At 37.6% G+C, this 16,827-nt stretch overlaps 1 protein-coding gene across 2 annotated transcripts; it reads right to left on the bottom strand.

Moving 5' to 3' along the window:
* Positions 1 to 77: 77 nt before the first annotated feature.
* On the bottom strand, positions 78 to 15,735 carry aga (aspartylglucosaminidase). Of its 2 annotated transcripts, XM_037780869.1 has the most exons (9): positions 15,405 to 15,729; positions 10,596 to 10,749; positions 7,993 to 8,105; positions 6,960 to 7,072; positions 4,415 to 4,523; positions 3,607 to 3,682; positions 3,134 to 3,241; positions 1,588 to 1,721; positions 78 to 320 (listed from the first exon to the last, which is right to left on the bottom strand). In XM_037780869.1, the coding sequence occupies exons 1-9, from the start codon at positions 15,538 to 15,540 to the stop codon at positions 220 to 222; spliced, it is 1,044 nt and encodes a 347-aa protein (XP_037636797.1). In that variant the 5' UTR covers positions 15,541 to 15,729; the 3' UTR covers positions 78 to 219. The 2 variants fall into 2 exon arrangements, with proteins under 2 accessions (XP_037636797.1, XP_037636798.1); XM_037780870.1 differs by lacking the exon at positions 78 to 320 and having other exon boundaries at positions 1,710 to 1,845; positions 15,405 to 15,735.
* Positions 15,736 to 16,827: the final 1,092 nt, after the last annotated feature.

Raw genomic sequence — 16,827 nt, 5'->3', positions numbered from 1 at the left:
ATCTTTAAAAGATGTATGTTTCAAAGTTATCACGGGAAGAGATGAATGAATGAAGAATATAAACAAGTAAAAGCAGAAACAATTCTAATGTCCTGTGACATTTTTTTTTAATTACATTTTAATTATGAATTAAAATCAAAATCATCAGCATAAAAATACAGTACAGAGAGCGTTAATTAATTTAACTATATAAAAGAGACCCATACAATCATACACCATTTAAAAGCAGTCCACAGATTTCAGGACGGGCGAGTCTGACTTTGAGTTTGACACCATGTAGTGGAACTGGGAGAGGCCAGGGGCTTTGTTACAGGCCGCACCTTAGGAGATTAAAGAGAGAGAAATTAGACGCTACAGGTGAAGCAAAAAATGTACTCATAAAGGCTCAATTTAATACTGGTATTAAAATGTGATCTGTGTATAGATATATCATATAAATATGCATCCCCTGTATTACACAGACCTATGAACACAGCTGTGAAAATAAATTCAAATATCACAAAATTGCATCATGTTTGATTTTTCCTTTTACAGCCAAACAGGCTCTCATGCTCACTGTCAATGTGCCAGTCATCAGAGTCAATGTTAAATGTTCTAATTTCAATGTTAATGTGGACATATGCTTATTTTCAGGTTCATACTTTTTGGGGTTTATTTGGGGTTTCTACTACAACATGTTTTCATGCTTTTATGTTCCAAAAACATATTATTTTTCTCATACTGGCTGTCTGAATATACCTTTATTCACCCTCTGTCTGAAATGCTCTGTTTTAGTTCCTGTCTTTTTAAGCCCCCATCCTGAAAAAGCCCAGTCTGCTCTGATTGGCTTGTGAGAAAAATGTGGTGCACCTTTGCAAAGGTAGTTCTCAAGCTGTGAGTGATGTATTCTAATGAGCCTGCATGTGACATACGAAGGGGAACCAAATGTGAACGGCTTGTTGAATCACGTTTTCTGATCTAGACAGCCCACAAAAAAACTGACTGGATTGTCTTATTTCACATGTTGTGGGTTGGTAGGCACTCCAGATACTCTAATATCAAACACAAACAATGTTTTTCATGATATGTCCGCTTATATTACTGTAGCAAGGCGATGCAAGACAAATCAATTAATTGTGTGTGTATATATAATTAGTTCAATAATTGGGTAATGGAAGTTGAGATAACTTTTCAACATTAAACATTTTAGATTAAGCCCATTTTAAAGCTTCAAAAATGCCGACATTCTAACAGCGTGTGTAAACTCGGTAATCAGTAATATTTTAATGATGATCATTTAAAAAGAAGCAGGAAGCTGTTGAGATTACAGCAACCCGTTTTATTTTTCATACAGACATTTTATCTATTCAAAACTAATTTACAACTGACTGTCTTGTACATGTTTTGAATAAATTCTTTGTTATGAAATTTGTACACGCTTTCTGAATTATTTATACAAATTGAAAGCAGATGCAATTTAAAAAAAAAAAAAAAAAAAAGACTGCCCTTATCAATGTGTCTATGCATCTGCTTGTCCACATCTGTGTGTGTGTCCTAGTACATTTGGCAGTATCTGAACAGTCTGTATTTGTGAACCTTAACACTCACCATAATGGCCTGTTGTGTTAGCACAGATGATGGCTCCAAAGAACTCTGAGTAATGCCTCTTGATTCTGGAGATGGCCGTCTTGCAGGCTGCCGAGGGATCTGCCCCAGCCCTCATCAGCTCCACGGCCAAGTAACTGTTGGCAGGATTACACGCAGTACTCATGAGACGAGCTAACAAGTGCTGTCAGGGCCACCAACCAGGATGATGATGGGGATGTGCTTGCGATTATGGCGGGGATAAATCTGATGCAAACAAATCTGATGTCAAGAAACACAGATTAAATATGATTAAAAAAGTAATGCTTCCAGCCTCACTCCGTGGCGTGCAAGAGAGTCGTCACACTACTTTTTAGGTGTTCCCAAGTGTGTAAAATCAGCAAATGGGGAGAAATTGTAGTAATTTACCATCAGCATGATGCAAATTACTTGCTCCACACAGACACTATGGGTACCATTAACTCCATTAACCTGGGGTCAATTGTATAAAAAAAACAATGAGTGATACGTTGCAATTTCCTAAAATTAACTTCTGTAAAAGTTTGGGATTTTAAAGTGGAAAATGTGTAGCAACCTTATTCCTCAGTGACTGCTTCTGACAAGAGATGCACCATGTTAGGTGTTATTTTCCACACAAGATAGCAAGCTAATTAGTTTGACTAACATTTTTTGAGGTGCTTTACATTTTAAATGTATCTCCTAAAACTCGTTAAAGAGAAGATTCAGGATTTTTGGACCAGCATGACAGATGTATTTTTAAAACGGTCTATTGCTGGTGATGTGTTACTGCTACATTTTGACAGTTGAGTCCCCAGGAAGTCTTGTAACCATGCTTACAAAAAAATGTGTGTGGCATGGAGAATGAATGATAAACACACTTTAGTCCACACTAGTAGCAAGGTCTTCTTGAAAAAAACGCAACCCCCAATCGTTCCAGGAAGTGACTCAGAAAACTATGATTGAAATAGGCAGCCCTCAGGTGTGGTTGTGTGTGACTATGAATGCAAAACTGAGTGCAACTTGGAGAAAAAAAAAAAAAAAAACAGTAGCCTATGTGTACTCCCCAAACTATCCTGGATAAATAAATCTTACAAAAATAACCCTTCTGAGACTGCCATATTCTCACAGCCTGGAAACAAACAGCAGCTTTAGTCTCCTAAAAAATATATCGCCTCTTTTCGTGCAATGTACATATGACAGTTTTGGGGCAATGTAGTCATGCCTCCACTCTTTATAATACTATTGTTGCACTTGCAGCAGGAGGTTCACACCAGAAATTGGTTGCTTAAAAACTACAAGTGTCACAGATGTCAATATTCTCTGAAACACAATTCTCCTGTCAAGGAAAAAGCCATGTCCTATTATTCAAAAAAGTTCCAATAAAACCCTGGTTAGGGTGCATGGAGGAGTTGTGATCCAGTCAAATTGTCTCATGGGATTTTAAATGCAACACTGTTAGAGAAATTCTGATGGATGACTAGTTATGATAGGACGCTATTTTCACATATATTTTGAACTGGGGAGGAAACCAGAGCGAACAATGGGGTACCTTGGCAGAAAACGCATCATGAGGTCTCCATCTCCGGTAGCGGCAGCACCACCAGCTGAGCTATCCACATATGCCCCCGCTCCAACGATGGGAGAGTCCCCAACACGACTGCAGGACGGGAATATGAACAGGCTTTAAACAAAAACCGATGCGAACATGTACAGACAAAAAAATAAACTGTTTAACTTCATTTTTTTAAATTATAATCCATAAAATAGTCTATGCTTCTGTCTCTTTTGAAAATGTTACACATGGCCACCAAATAACTGCACTGTAACACTCACATTTGCAGCATAATCTTTAGTATTGCAATTCATTATGAAACCTTTCAACCATAACTTATCGTTCTATTAAGTAGCTCTATCCAAAGCTCCCATATATTTACTGATTAGAACTGACTTCAAAAGGTAGTACAATTGGGAAAAAAAAAGCATGCTGAAACATAATATAGATTATGACACCAATCTACATACCCTGGAACTTTGTGAGTTAGTCCATTGGTCGATGTACCAGCAGCCATATGACCGTCTCGATCTAGAACAATCATCCCTGGTGCAAAAACAAAAGACGTGGTATTGAAATGTCAGCCATCACCGGGGTATCCTAGCAGCTAAAGTCATTTAAAGCCCTTGTGTGAGGTAGCGCTTAAAACTTAAACCTGAAGGGTTTTGAGAGCATAATAATACATTCCTAGCGACTCCTTCCAGGTGCCCTGATCAGAACATTGGTCTAGCTCAGACCACATTAAAAATGGGGCAGGTAAAAATACAATTTGTGAAGCAATAATTAATCATCACTTTTTTTAAAGGGGACAAATCAAAAAAAACTTTTTCAGTGCTTGTGCGCATACATTTTTCGGGAGGGGTCTTAAAGAGACAGGCGCTAAAACGGAGCGTTTCAGACAGAGGGTGATTACAGGTATATTCAGACAGACAGTATGAGAAAAATAATGTGTTTTATGAACATTAAAGCATGTAGAGATGTTCCAGTAGAAACCCCAAATAAATCCCCAAAAAGTATGAACCTTGAAATAAGCATGATATATCCCCTTTAAAACTGGAATTTTTTTGGACAGATATTACAATTAAAGACCTTAAAACTGAATTGTTCCCTACTATCCTCTACTTCAGTAGGCCTGTTTACGTTCCTTTTTGTCACATTATGCTGCTAAACTCTCTCATCCATGTCTAGTTTCAATGAAGTGCTTAAATACTAAACTGTATAAAATGCCTGAGGAAAGCTGGCTTCACTTCACATTCTGTGCTAAAAGATAAAACCTACCTATGGTGTCATGGGAGCCCGCATTAGCATGCTGTCCCCTAATGTTCTGTCTCACTGTCGCCGCGGGCTTGTAGGGTCCGCAGGACTTGGAAGGATCTGGAAACACATTCTTTTGACAGGAAAGAAAACATCATCACTGTTTGCATAACTGCAAAAATCCTTGGACTTAGTCATTGTAATAGCACACAAGGCGTGTGGTAAATTGCAGCCATTTGATTTGCTGTCGTGTAATGAAATAAAAAACCATCAGCACTGTTGTCACCAAGTGGTTTGGCACCTAATAATAAACAGTAGGGAGTCTTGTTCGGTTTGGACTCTCTAGTATTTTATTTCCAGTGACTGAGCCATTAAAGCTGGAGTTGGTAATCTTCTTCAGAAACATTTTTGTTATATTTGTTGAAATTCTAAGTACATCTCGACAGCAATCAATAAATCAAATGGTTTGACAAAAAACTAAATCTGGTGTTTGTGGCTTCAGGACTGTAAAAAGCCCGGCCTACCTGCCTGTATGTCCAACACATTCTCACTCCCAACTCGTCGAAAACCACCGCTTGGTCAGTGCCCCTCGGCATCGGAGAGTGACGCACTGGGTTACTTTTTGGACGAACCAGGGATGCCGTGTCAGTATACGCTTGTTACAGGCGTAGTGTCCTTTCAAAATAAACTTCCGTTTTCACAGTTAGAAGTTAGGTTTAGGCAACACAACCACTTAGGAAACGGTCGTGGTTGACATTACTGACTAACGAGTCATGTGACTAGCGACTCACATGACTCACAATAGTGACGATAACAAGTCACGTCACTAACGACTGACGTGACAAAAGAAGTCAACGTTACTTGAAAACCTGTCTCCTTGTTGAAAGTCTTCCTGAGTGGACTCTCATGCTATCAATACTACGTCACCTGCTCCAACCGTCGATTAATGCCGCAGGTTGATTTACATTAGAGTTTGTTGAAAGCCTGGTTCGTCATATACTGTCGTCAAAGGGTGCCTCTGTGTGTCGGTTTCCGATGCCGAGGGGCGCTGGCCAATCGGCGCTGGCCAATCGGCGGTATTTGACGAGATGGAAGTGGTACCAGGTTGGTCTGCCCTACCTGCGCGCACTCATTGTGCATCACCAGAGTCTTCCATAGCCTGGTGGCTTGACAGCTAAGTAACAATAGTCATGTTCGTCGTTTACGTTCATTATGATAATTTTGGGGGAGTGGCTTTGGGAGTCCTGACACAACGGACTGTCAGTGTTGCCGACGTTCTCACTAGATTTAGCGACTTTAGGAGCTAGTGCTGCTAGCTACTTTCAATGGAAAAGAGTTGGCAACACCGGGCTATTTTTGGTAGAATCAAATCCAGTGCACTTGTGCTAGTTTCTTAAGATTACCACCCCTGGCTTTAAATGAACAAGACATCCGAGTTTAAATTCCTGCTGCAGCCAAAACGTGTCCTTCAGCACTCAAATCCCATGTTTTATTGAGACCGACAACCTGGTATACCTGAGGGTAGTGTACTTTGAGAAAAGGTTTCCCTGTCTCTCTACCTCAAGGTGTCTTCTCTGCTCTTGTGAGTGACTGATGTACCAGCTTGACCTGCAGGGAGGTGTGAAAAGTTCATTCTGCTCCTTTGATGTTACATGTAAGTGGAAGTCTGCTAGAAAATGTCAAATTTTGAGTTCAGGTGAAGAAAACACGGGCCAGGAAAAGGTAAACTTAAATGTTAAAACAAAGGTCTTTTCATATAGAATGTTGTATCTGTATCAGCATTACCTTTTTTACAGGGCTCCCATCGTGCCATTAATAAACCAAAGTTGGGATCAACTAGTCTGCTTTATGAAAGTGCCTGTGCATTATTCATAAAGCAAAGTCTGTAATATTCCATTTCATGATGGTGAAGGTAAAACTCTTGGAACATATTCTCAGTCTTTAGTTATACAACATGTAGATACAGTTACTCTCCTGTGACCTCCGCAGCAATCTGAAATTTTACACAAAAAAATTAAGTTGTGGAAGTATTGAATGCATATATAAACCAATACTCAACAATACTCTCTCCTCTTTTTGTGTCTAAATAAAGTGATTTATTGCCATGAACCATTGGGCAGTAGTTGAGTGGTGGAACTTTTAAGCTTTGTCTCTTTCTCATCCACTGTCGAGTTGACCTTCAACAAGGTACTGAACTCCTAAGTTCTGTAGTGAAGCAGCTCAGTGGCCATTAGTGGAGGTCCTTGAACTGGACAGCCCCAAGTGTAAATTTGATCAATAGGGCACCGCACTCTCTCTGGAACAATATCTGCTCTCTTAAAAGGAAAAAAAATAAATAAATCTTATTCTGAAGATTTTGAGGCGTTATTGAGGAAGTGAACAGGTTCGTTTTAAAAGAATAGAAACAACCCGTCGCTGTAGGGCATCACCTCTACCACAAAAGCTGACTTTTTTATGAACTTCTTTAGTATGCCTGTCAGTTTTTCTGCTTATTATCAATCTTTTAGAAGCAGCGCGCCTGTAGCCCATACAAGTGAGGAAAAACACACTCTCTAATACACACACGCACCTTTCGATAATTAGGTTGGCAGTTGCCCTTCAGCCACTGTGAGAAAATATTCACAGAATTGTTGGTAGTCAGGTCTTCTGCGACGAAGCCCATGTTTTGAGCAAACACAGAAGCTATAAAGAGAGAAGCAATACTTTCAGGTCAAGTTACACATTCAGGTCCACGCTGACCTTGGGTTATAAGGAAACAAAGGGTCACAAACAAAGGAGGGGCTGGAGGCAATCTAATCTCATTTTAGGCTTGTAGCTTTGGCATGGGAGGGAGGACAAGTCTTACATCGCTACAGTTTTGAAACAGCAGTGACCTTACCGTTCCCATAACAATGATGTTTCAATTAAGAAGACTATTTGATTTAATGAGTTGAATCTCACTGTTTTCTGGAAATATTTGCTGTATTATTTAGTTTACAAGTCACTTATCACAGTGGAATAAAACGTTTCAATAATGGCCTTCAACTTCCTTTAAAATACTTGCAGAGTTGTGCTCCTCCTGCTCCTCTATTAATTTACTGCTCTCATGAAAAAAAAACGAAGGCCACACATTCATCGCTAACTGCTAATGTTAATGAACCAGGGATCATAGCTTATTCAAGTGATGCAAAAAACTAATGCAGTTTCAAATACCAAGGTGTCTCCTTTAAACATGTGTGTTTGTTGGTCAGTACATTTAATTTACACACAGTAGGCCTATGTTGTTTAAATATGTGACTGGATTTAAAAGGGGTAGTTCAGGTGTTTTGAAGTGGGGAAGCAGACAGGAGTTAACGTATGGAACCAAAGCATGTACTGCTGTGGATGGGGCCGGCAGCAAGGTGGCTAAAATTAATTTTACTGCTGCCTCCGTCCACAGCAGTACATTTAATTGCTTTGCTTCCATGCTCCAAACTGGGGGCGTCACCGACCGCCATCTACTGTAAGTAATACACTGACTATGGATATGTACCTCATACAACCCCACTTCAAAACATATATCATCCCTTCCAACATTAAACATGCTTTTTTTTTTGCTTATGTGGACATAAATCCAGACATACCTGACTCTCCCACTAGCAGTGTGTGGTCAGTGTGCTCCATCACAGCTCTCGCTACTCCAATGGCATTCTTGATTCTTCTCAGGTCTGCAACTGCACCCACCTCCATTGTATCCCTGCTCACAGAGAAAACACAGAAAACTATCATGTCTACTGGTTTAGTGAACACAAGTAGTATATGTTTAAAGGTAACCTGTGGAGTTGTTACACCTGGTAGCGTTATGGAGCCGCTTCTCTGAGAGTTGGTCCCTATTCTGTTGGTTTCGTGCAACGTGCAAACAGAAGTTAGAGCGTCTTTAGCTTCTGTACTGTGAGTTTGAGCGCTGTACAGTTACAAGAAGGATTTAAATAAAATCCTTCGCATTTGATTGGACCGCTAAAAAAGTGGGCGGGCTTAGAATGTAGATACGGAGCTTTCACACACACGTCCCTCGTCATTGCAGATTCATTGATGGATGGATGTCATGATATTATTGGTTGAAATAGGTCGGTGACAGCTTATGACATCATATTTTCTTTTACAAGAGGAAAAGATAATTGGATTTTGATATAAAATTATGAAGAAATTGATTTTTTGTATTTATTTATTTATTTTTGGCATATATTGCTAAATAGGTGCACAATATGACGAGGATGTGATCTAAAAGAGTTAAAAAGTCATTTTTCATTTCATCTTGACTTTAAGAAAAATCAGTTTTGCAAATGTTTTATGAGGAAGGACATGCATTCATCACATTTGTTAGACCTCAAGGACACACGTTTTGGTAACACTGAATGTAAACTGCCCTTTTGTTTGTTTACAAGAAAACTCCACAGGGAACCTTTAAAGGTCCCATATCGTGCCCATTTTCAGTTTCATACTTGTATATTGTGTTTCTACTCAAACAAGTTTACATGCTGTAATGTTAAAAAAATATATGTATTTTCCTCATACTGTATGCCTGAATATGGCTGTATTTACCCTCTGTTTGAAACGCTCTGTTTTCGTGCATTTCGACGGAATTGCAACGGAAATGCATTGCTAGGCAACAGTTTGGGTCCATGTTTACTTCCTGTCAGCTGATGTCATCCACATACACTGCAAATGTAAATAAACTGGGGCATACTTAGAATGTTTACATTTAAAACTGTGAAATGTTCTAAATATTGTACATTTGTGACATCACAAAATTACAGAAATTCTGGCGGCTTTTTTCAAACGTACAGTTTCTGAATACGGGCTGTGTGTTTTTCTCCGTGTATGGAGTGTTTTGATACTTTCACAGTATTTATATAGCACTTAAACCTTCTTTATAATATAAAATACATGAAAATCTCACTTTTTACAATATGGGACCTTTAAAGAGGCAGCAAACCAGTATTGGTGACTAGTATAACAGCAACAACAGCTGTATGTCTCTGACACAACTCCTCAAGTTAACGTGTATTTCTATATAGTATTTGTGACTCCTGCATATTGTGATTGAGATTAGCTGATTAACTCAGTGAGTCAAGCCCATTACATGCTACTCAGGCTAACATCACAGTACCCAATGTCTGATATGTGTGAATTAGATAAGTATACAGAAAAACAGAAACCCCCTTTACAGTGTGATGCAAGTTACTAGAAATGCTCTGTGATAAATACTACATCTGTTAAACCTTGTTGTGGAGATGAAATGAGGCGTTTCTAATATTAATGTACCACAACTAAAGTCTCCTCTTGCCGTAGAGTTCAAATTCCCCCAGATACAATATCAAAAATTTAACATTATACTTTAAATTTAGCTCCTATTTATTGCAGGGATGTTCTATTGGATTGCATTAAACTGTACAGGTGTTTTCGATTCTTGTGCTCAGTTAAAATATGCAATATGTCTGCTGGTGATAGCCAATGTATTTCTTATGCAGCTATATTGGATAGTGCGTGGGAGACTATCCTCTTCCCACAATGTATTCATGAACCAAAAAAAGTAATTTTTCCTGCAAAATGGAAGGAACATTCCATAGAGTAATAACAGACTGCTTGCCTTTTGTCTGTCGTCGTCGTCGTGAGCTGACATTTGCCTCCCACAATAACTTCCCAGTGTGTAAATGTTTGTAGTTTAGGACTTAATAACTGGCAGGCTTTCAGATCCTAATGAGAATCTGAATTAGTGCTTTATTAAAGAAAGGCTGGCTGGAAAAGGTCAACCAGTTATTGTTGTAAATGTTAACGATGCATAGACAGCACCAGCACAAATTGTGACAGTGACACAATATGCAGGTCCTGCAGATGTCTTATTAGAGTGGAGATTTTTAATTAAATATAGGTCATTTCTGTGCATTTACAGTTATATCTTGCTTATTTTTTCAAAGTTTTAGGGAATTCAGAACGACGGCATTGCTGGAGATTAAAGCTTTCATCGAAACATAAGATTTGTAAAGATAAAAACTGGGCTTGCACTGTAACAGAGCTGCTTTTAGGATGCACAAATGGCAGCTGGATAGAAACAAAACAGCTGTTGAATTCCAATAGCCTATGCAAATAGTCTCTTCTGCTTAAATCAACTGCTTCTTTATGCTGCATTGCAAATATTCTTTACCATGCCATTTCCTAAAAGTGCAGTTTTATATCCTCGGTTTACCCGTTCATGATCATGGCATCCAGCGTGGTCTCTCCAGTCTCATCTGGGCTCCCGCCATAGCCAACACTGCCATCACACTGTTCCGTTTCACAGCGGGCACAGCCCTGCTCCACTGCATCCAACACTGAGCCACCGGACTGCAGGGCACTCCATGCTACAGTATAAACACAGCAAAACATCCATTATACAATATACTACAAGACATTATACCCAGGATAGGAAGTAAGCACTGTCCACCAGACACTTTATAGTATGGTGAATCGTTTGCCATGCTGTTGTCTTCCACCAAACCAAAGAAAGTTTGTGTCCTGTTCTGAGAAAACTGTGACAAAATATACATCTTGTTTTAACGCAATTTTGACAACTAATGTCAAATAATCTGATACCACAAAACACATTTTGCTTGCTTTGGTTGTGTGTAACAGGTTATATACAAGTGGTGTTTCCTTATCCTATAAATACTGAACAACAATAATCTCCCAACTCACCAATGCTTTCTTGGGGATTGTGATTGTTAAATATGTAATGAAATTAATTGAATCTATTTGTCCAGTTTAAATATCTGAGCAGATGAGCTAAAGGTGTAGATGTCTTATTAGTTAACAAGTTATACAAATCTTGAGTCTCAAGCTCCATCCAACAATGTTAATTAAATAGGCTTAATACGCAACTTTGTTGAATACTCTATTCTGATTGGTCAATTATAGCGTTCTACGGTCTTTTGTTTCTTTATAGCAGACAGTTGCTATGGATAACAGACCGTTGCTATGGGCCCAGTTCTGATGTCGGACTCTGGAGGACCATTATTGCGTCAAATTATTGATTTCTTAAGTAAGTACCCGTGTAATAAGCGGCATTGTTGTGAAATAACCCCCTTCAGGGCGATGCAATAGCATGCCCCATCTCTCTATGACCGGCTAGCTGTATATTATAAAACAAAAATCACACAAGAAAATACTAAATGAGAATCTAAGACATAAAATAATGAAAGCTAAAATATAGGAATAAAATATAACATGTTAATAAGTAATATGAACTTGTGGTAGACAGTAATTGTGAATGAATAAGCTGAATGTAAATAGGAATAAATGTATATGCATAATGACGATGATGCATGAGATGACCAGTACAATGGTTTCCTAATAAACAGGGAGTATGAGCCGACAAGCATTTGGTCACTGATCCCCCAAGTGCCCATGGGGGATCAAAATACCAACTGGTAGCACTGTCAGCAGCTTGCCACTAAATTCTCAGACCATCACACTGTGTTCAGCAGGATACTATACCACAAATTCCTCCTCTTATCATTTATGATTTATCCATCTATAAATTCTGTGGACCATCTATGGTAAGAGCTCTTGTCTGGGGATATAATTCTTTTTTTTTTTTAATAACAATCCCTTTCACTTAGAAAATGCAGCAGAATGGAAGAGGAGATTAGCCTGCTATTCTCAGCTGCTTCTGTAAGCCCCCTAAGGAAAAGAGATCTGCATGGGCGGATCAATAGTAGGGAGCTCACAGACTACACTTTTAAATATCCTCCCACAGAACAGATAGCATTTTTCATTTTCATACCCACCTCAGGGGGAAATAGGTGACGTACATCTGATAAATTAAAGGGTATCCATCTATCAAATGGGGAGATTTTTCGAGTTAAATTTAATCACCTGCAGGTTTTGATTGAGATGTTTTGAACGCCGTTTCTTTTTCCCGTGTCGAGCCGTGCACCTGGTGGATGTCCACTTGACAGATAAGTCACAAGCAACGCTGAAATATTTTCCGTTTCAATTTGAACATGTCCAATGTATCATCCTGAAGGCAGTTATATGAAGCCTAGCAGTTTCTGCCCATTTCCTATCCCCATCTTCGACTCTGATGGTCTTACATACTTGCAGTTAAGCTGTTGTGGAGTCACACGTATACAGCGAAAAAGCACTTTAAAATAGTGTAGAGGGGGAAATCCTGAAAATGCTGGTTATGGAGCCTGCCAGGGGATCAAACTGTCTCCTTTCATGATGGGAAAATTGCTCTTAGGGTTCGATCTTGCAGTCATAAATAAACAATAAAATTAGACAAAAATAAACATTTCAATTATCAATTAATCTGCGGATAATTTTTTTTTATTTTATTAATTGATAAATCAGTTGACCTATAAGAATGCCCTTCACAATTTACTAAAGTTAAAGGAAATGTCTTTAATATTTATTTTTCAACCAACAGTCCCAAACCCGAAGAGATTCCATTTACCATCGCATATGACAGAGACAAGCAGAAACTGGAACCAGAGAACGGCTGATGTATTTAACTGATAAATGACTGAAACATTTAATCGTTTATAACAAATAACACATTTATAGTTGGCAAAATGACACACGGTGTGCACAGCTATGACCCGGTGCTACTTAATTCATTTATAAAACGACAGCTACTGCTCTGCAATTAACAAGTAGGGTTATAGCAATATACTGGTATCAGCGTATACCGCGGTATGAAAGTTGACGGTTATCATACCGTGTACATTTGCTTATCATTTGCTTAACTGTTGTATTGAAAAAAAAACTGACATGAGTGAGTGTGAGTTTAACGTACATACAGGAGCAGTCTGGCTGTGCTGTTGTGCACAATAATAATAATAATAATAATATAGTAATATCGTGATATTTTCTGAGATGGTTATCGTACCGTAAAAATCTCATACTGTTACAACCAATGACAAGATGGTTAGACACGTAGTTGTTATTTAATAAGTTAAAGCAGATGCATTTCATACAGCAGAGAATATCCTGGAATGATAACAAGTCATATCAGACTGTCAGCAGGAGGGCAGATGATATTCAACCTCTGCTTCTCTTTCAAATGTCATGCCTCACCTCGTAATGCTTTCTCTGCTAAGTCAAATAACTGCACCTGGTACAGTATGTTTTCATCCATATGAAATGGCTTAAACAATGTATTTGTAGTTTGACCGTGAGGCTCAATAACCAGCACTGTGAGAATCTCTCCTCATAAAAAATACAGAATATTTTGAGACCATTTAAGTTTTTTTTTTCCCCAGGTATTTAGCAATTCATCTGGTGACCAAAACTACTGTTTTCATCTGTCGGTCAAAAATCAGACTCAGGAGAGAAAGGTTGGTGAACATGCAAAAGACCCTTTATTTGCATAAAAAGATCTGAGCCTTTGCGTTTCAGCAGTCAACACAAAACTGATTTGTATTTCCGAGTGCATCAGTATATCAAAACAACATGACACACACCCTCCCTTAATTAAGGTAATGATTAATCCCCTTCTGTTTTTCCCGTAAATCCCAGATCTGGCCTGTTCTGGTTTAATACAAATAGGAAACCAGATATCTCAGGATCAAAGGCTAATGACAAAGGTCACTAATGCTCTGTCACAATGGTTTGATGTTAACCTTTCCATGCCAGCATATTGTACTGTGGTTAATATATGTATCTGTACAGTGTGGTTAACCACCATACATCATCAAATTGAAAGTGAAAGTAGGCCTACAGTATACACAGTACAGTACAGTATGGAGTGCAGTAGGCTATATCTGCAGAATAGTACAGTACAACACAATATAAAGTACAGTATATTGTAGAATAGTAAGCCTATACTGCATGCACTACATTATCCATGTAACTGATCTGTCCAGTGACTTATTAAACGCCTATAGGGATATACAGAAGTGTTCAAAACGATAAAAAAAAACAATTAACCCTCCTATTGTCATCCGGTCAACCTTGCAATTTTTGGTCTGGTTTGACGGTTTATGAAGCATACACTATAAATTATCACCTAATTCTATGTTACACCTTTCTAGCCAACCTCATACCGACTCAGTACCACAACTTTTACACTTTTTTTGTAATTTATGGTCAATAAACCTCATTTACATGAAATAAAACCTCATTTTTTAGTAAAAAAAGTTAGTATCAGAGGAACATAATGTTGATGGATATATGTCAAAGTTTAGTGAAAATATTATAAATATTATAATATAAAACATTTCCAATGGCAGCACATAATGACACCTTTTTTAGCTAACTTCATTCCAACTCATTACCACAAATTTTACACTTTTTTTTGTAATTTTATGGTCAATAAACTGCATTTACATGAAATTATACCTCATGTTTGAGTAAGAAAATCCCCCAGAAATTATGAATTACTTTCATCCATGTTAATTTGGGACAATTAGATGAAAGAAACCCAAATATTTAAGATAAGATAAGATATTCCTTTATTAGTCCCGCAGTGGGGAAATTTGCAGTGTACAGCAGCAAAGGAGATAGTGCAAAAAACAAGAAGCATCAGCTAACACAGTAAAAAAAAAAGAGTTAAACAAAGTGTTACAAAATATGAAACATTTAAATAGAAGGAAGTATAAAAATAGGAGCAGTATATATCAGTATTGACAATAAACAGACTATTAACAAAATTGCACAAGTGGAAAATTATATTGCACAGTGAGAATGAATGAATGAATGAATGAATGAATGAATGAATGAATGAATGAATGAAATTCCACCTGAAAATATCAGGTAATTGTTTTTTTTATGATATCATTTATGATATGATGAAGTTTGAAAATGGGTCAAATTTGACCTGAGGACAACAGGAAGGTTAAGCAACCTACACAAATAAATAGAAACATGTCTGCTGGTATTATAGTTGTGTGTGTGTTTGTCTGCTGATCTCGGCCACAATGTCACATGACTGAACTCTTAGACTGAATGAAACTTCTGAAACGTTTCCCTTTATAGCCTCTAAACATGCATTAAGCAACGTCACAGTGCGTCCTACCTGCAGCAGTTGCATTCTTGAATGGCCACGTGTTGATAACCAGAGGTAGTGATGATGAATGTCCGAGTGGAAACACAACAGTTAAAGTAGAAATCAGGAGCGATATATACATGTTGTTGCTGAGTTGCATGGACATTACACCCACACAGAAGACTTATTACGTTAGTTCCTATTTACGCTATTTGTTTCACGCCACTGTGAGTATATATGTACTAATATCCCAGCTGTCTGCCCAAACAAAGCAGGTTGTTACATGTTTTAAAAGAGAAGTCGCTACACTTTAGTTTAATGTAACGTTACATTGTACACTTCCTTGTTGTGTCACATGCCTAGTGGGCGGGTTCTTCTTTAAAGGGACAGTACAAATAGATCACATCCTTTTTTATCCATCATTCTCTTTTAAAACATCATCTTTTTATCCATCACCCTATTAAACACCATCCTTTTTCCATCATTCTTTTACTTCTATTTATCTACCTAATTATATTTATTTTACTTTATTTTATCTTATTCTTTTTTAAGCTTGCCTTAATTTGACTTGCACCCTGACTGACAGCCAGCCATCCCCACCCCTCTCAAGCACACACACTGTACACAGTCACATGATATTGATCTTGACCAGTTATTTTGGCTTTTTTAAAGCTTTCTTTCCTTAGTTCTTTATTTCTTTTATTTAATTTTTTATTTAATTTTATTTTATTTATTTTATTTTATTTTATTTTATTTTATTTTATTTTATTTTATTTTATTATTTTATTTTTATTTTATTTTATTATTTTATTTTTTATTTTATTTTATTAAAAAATATTCAATATTTATTTTTATTTAATATTTAAAAATAATAATAATAATAATAAAAATATATATATATATATATATATATATATAAAAACAAGAAAAGCAAAGTAAAAAAAAAATCTCCTCAACTGGCCGGGCATGGGCCGGGCTGCCTCAACACCAACTGGGCTCCTCCTCCATTCCCTCTCTCCTCCTTCCAATGATTGCCTATATGGATAGAAAAGGGCATAAACCCTGAGCTATCAAACCAGGCTCACGAATTTACAGAAAAACAAATTTCGGGGGAAATCAGATCTGTCATGCACCAGTGGTACGTGTGGCTTTATGTGGCAAATCAGGTGAATATAACAGCCAATATGTATTTAACCAATGCAGCAGTTGCCTATACCAGACTTGTGTTAACATCTGTTTCAACACTTCTTTTTCTTTGTGGAAATTTTGAAAAAAAAAAAAAAAAAAAAAAGTGGGGAAATAACTATATACTAGGGAATTAATTGTGAACTATTTTGAAGGTAGTCAGTTATTCTGTATGATATGTAAGGGATAATGTACAGCGAGCCGGGCATTGTTGTGAAATAAACCCCAACACAGGTCTTGCATCGCCCTGAAGGGGTTTATTTCACAA

This window comes from Sebastes umbrosus, chromosome 9 (assembly GCF_015220745.1).
Source record: "Sebastes umbrosus isolate fSebUmb1 chromosome 9, fSebUmb1.pri, whole genome shotgun sequence".
Taxonomy (NCBI): Eukaryota; Metazoa; Chordata; class Actinopteri; order Perciformes; family Sebastidae; genus Sebastes; species Sebastes umbrosus.
Note: the sequence above shows the minus strand (reverse complement) of the source record. Positions and strands in the feature narration are given on the sequence as shown.

Coding starts and splice junctions, on each gene's coding strand:
- aga (XM_037780869.1), bottom strand. CDS start 15,540: ATGTCCATGCAACTCAGCAACAACATGTATATATCGCTCCTGATTTCT. Junction 10,750..15,404: donor CAAGAATGCAACTGCTGCAG/GTAGGACGCACT, acceptor TTTATACTGTAG/CATGGAGTGCCCTGCAGTCC. Junction 1,722..3,133: donor ATGATGCGTTTTCTGCCAAG/GTACCCCATTGT, acceptor TCCTGCCAACAG/TTACTTGGCCGTGGAGCTGA.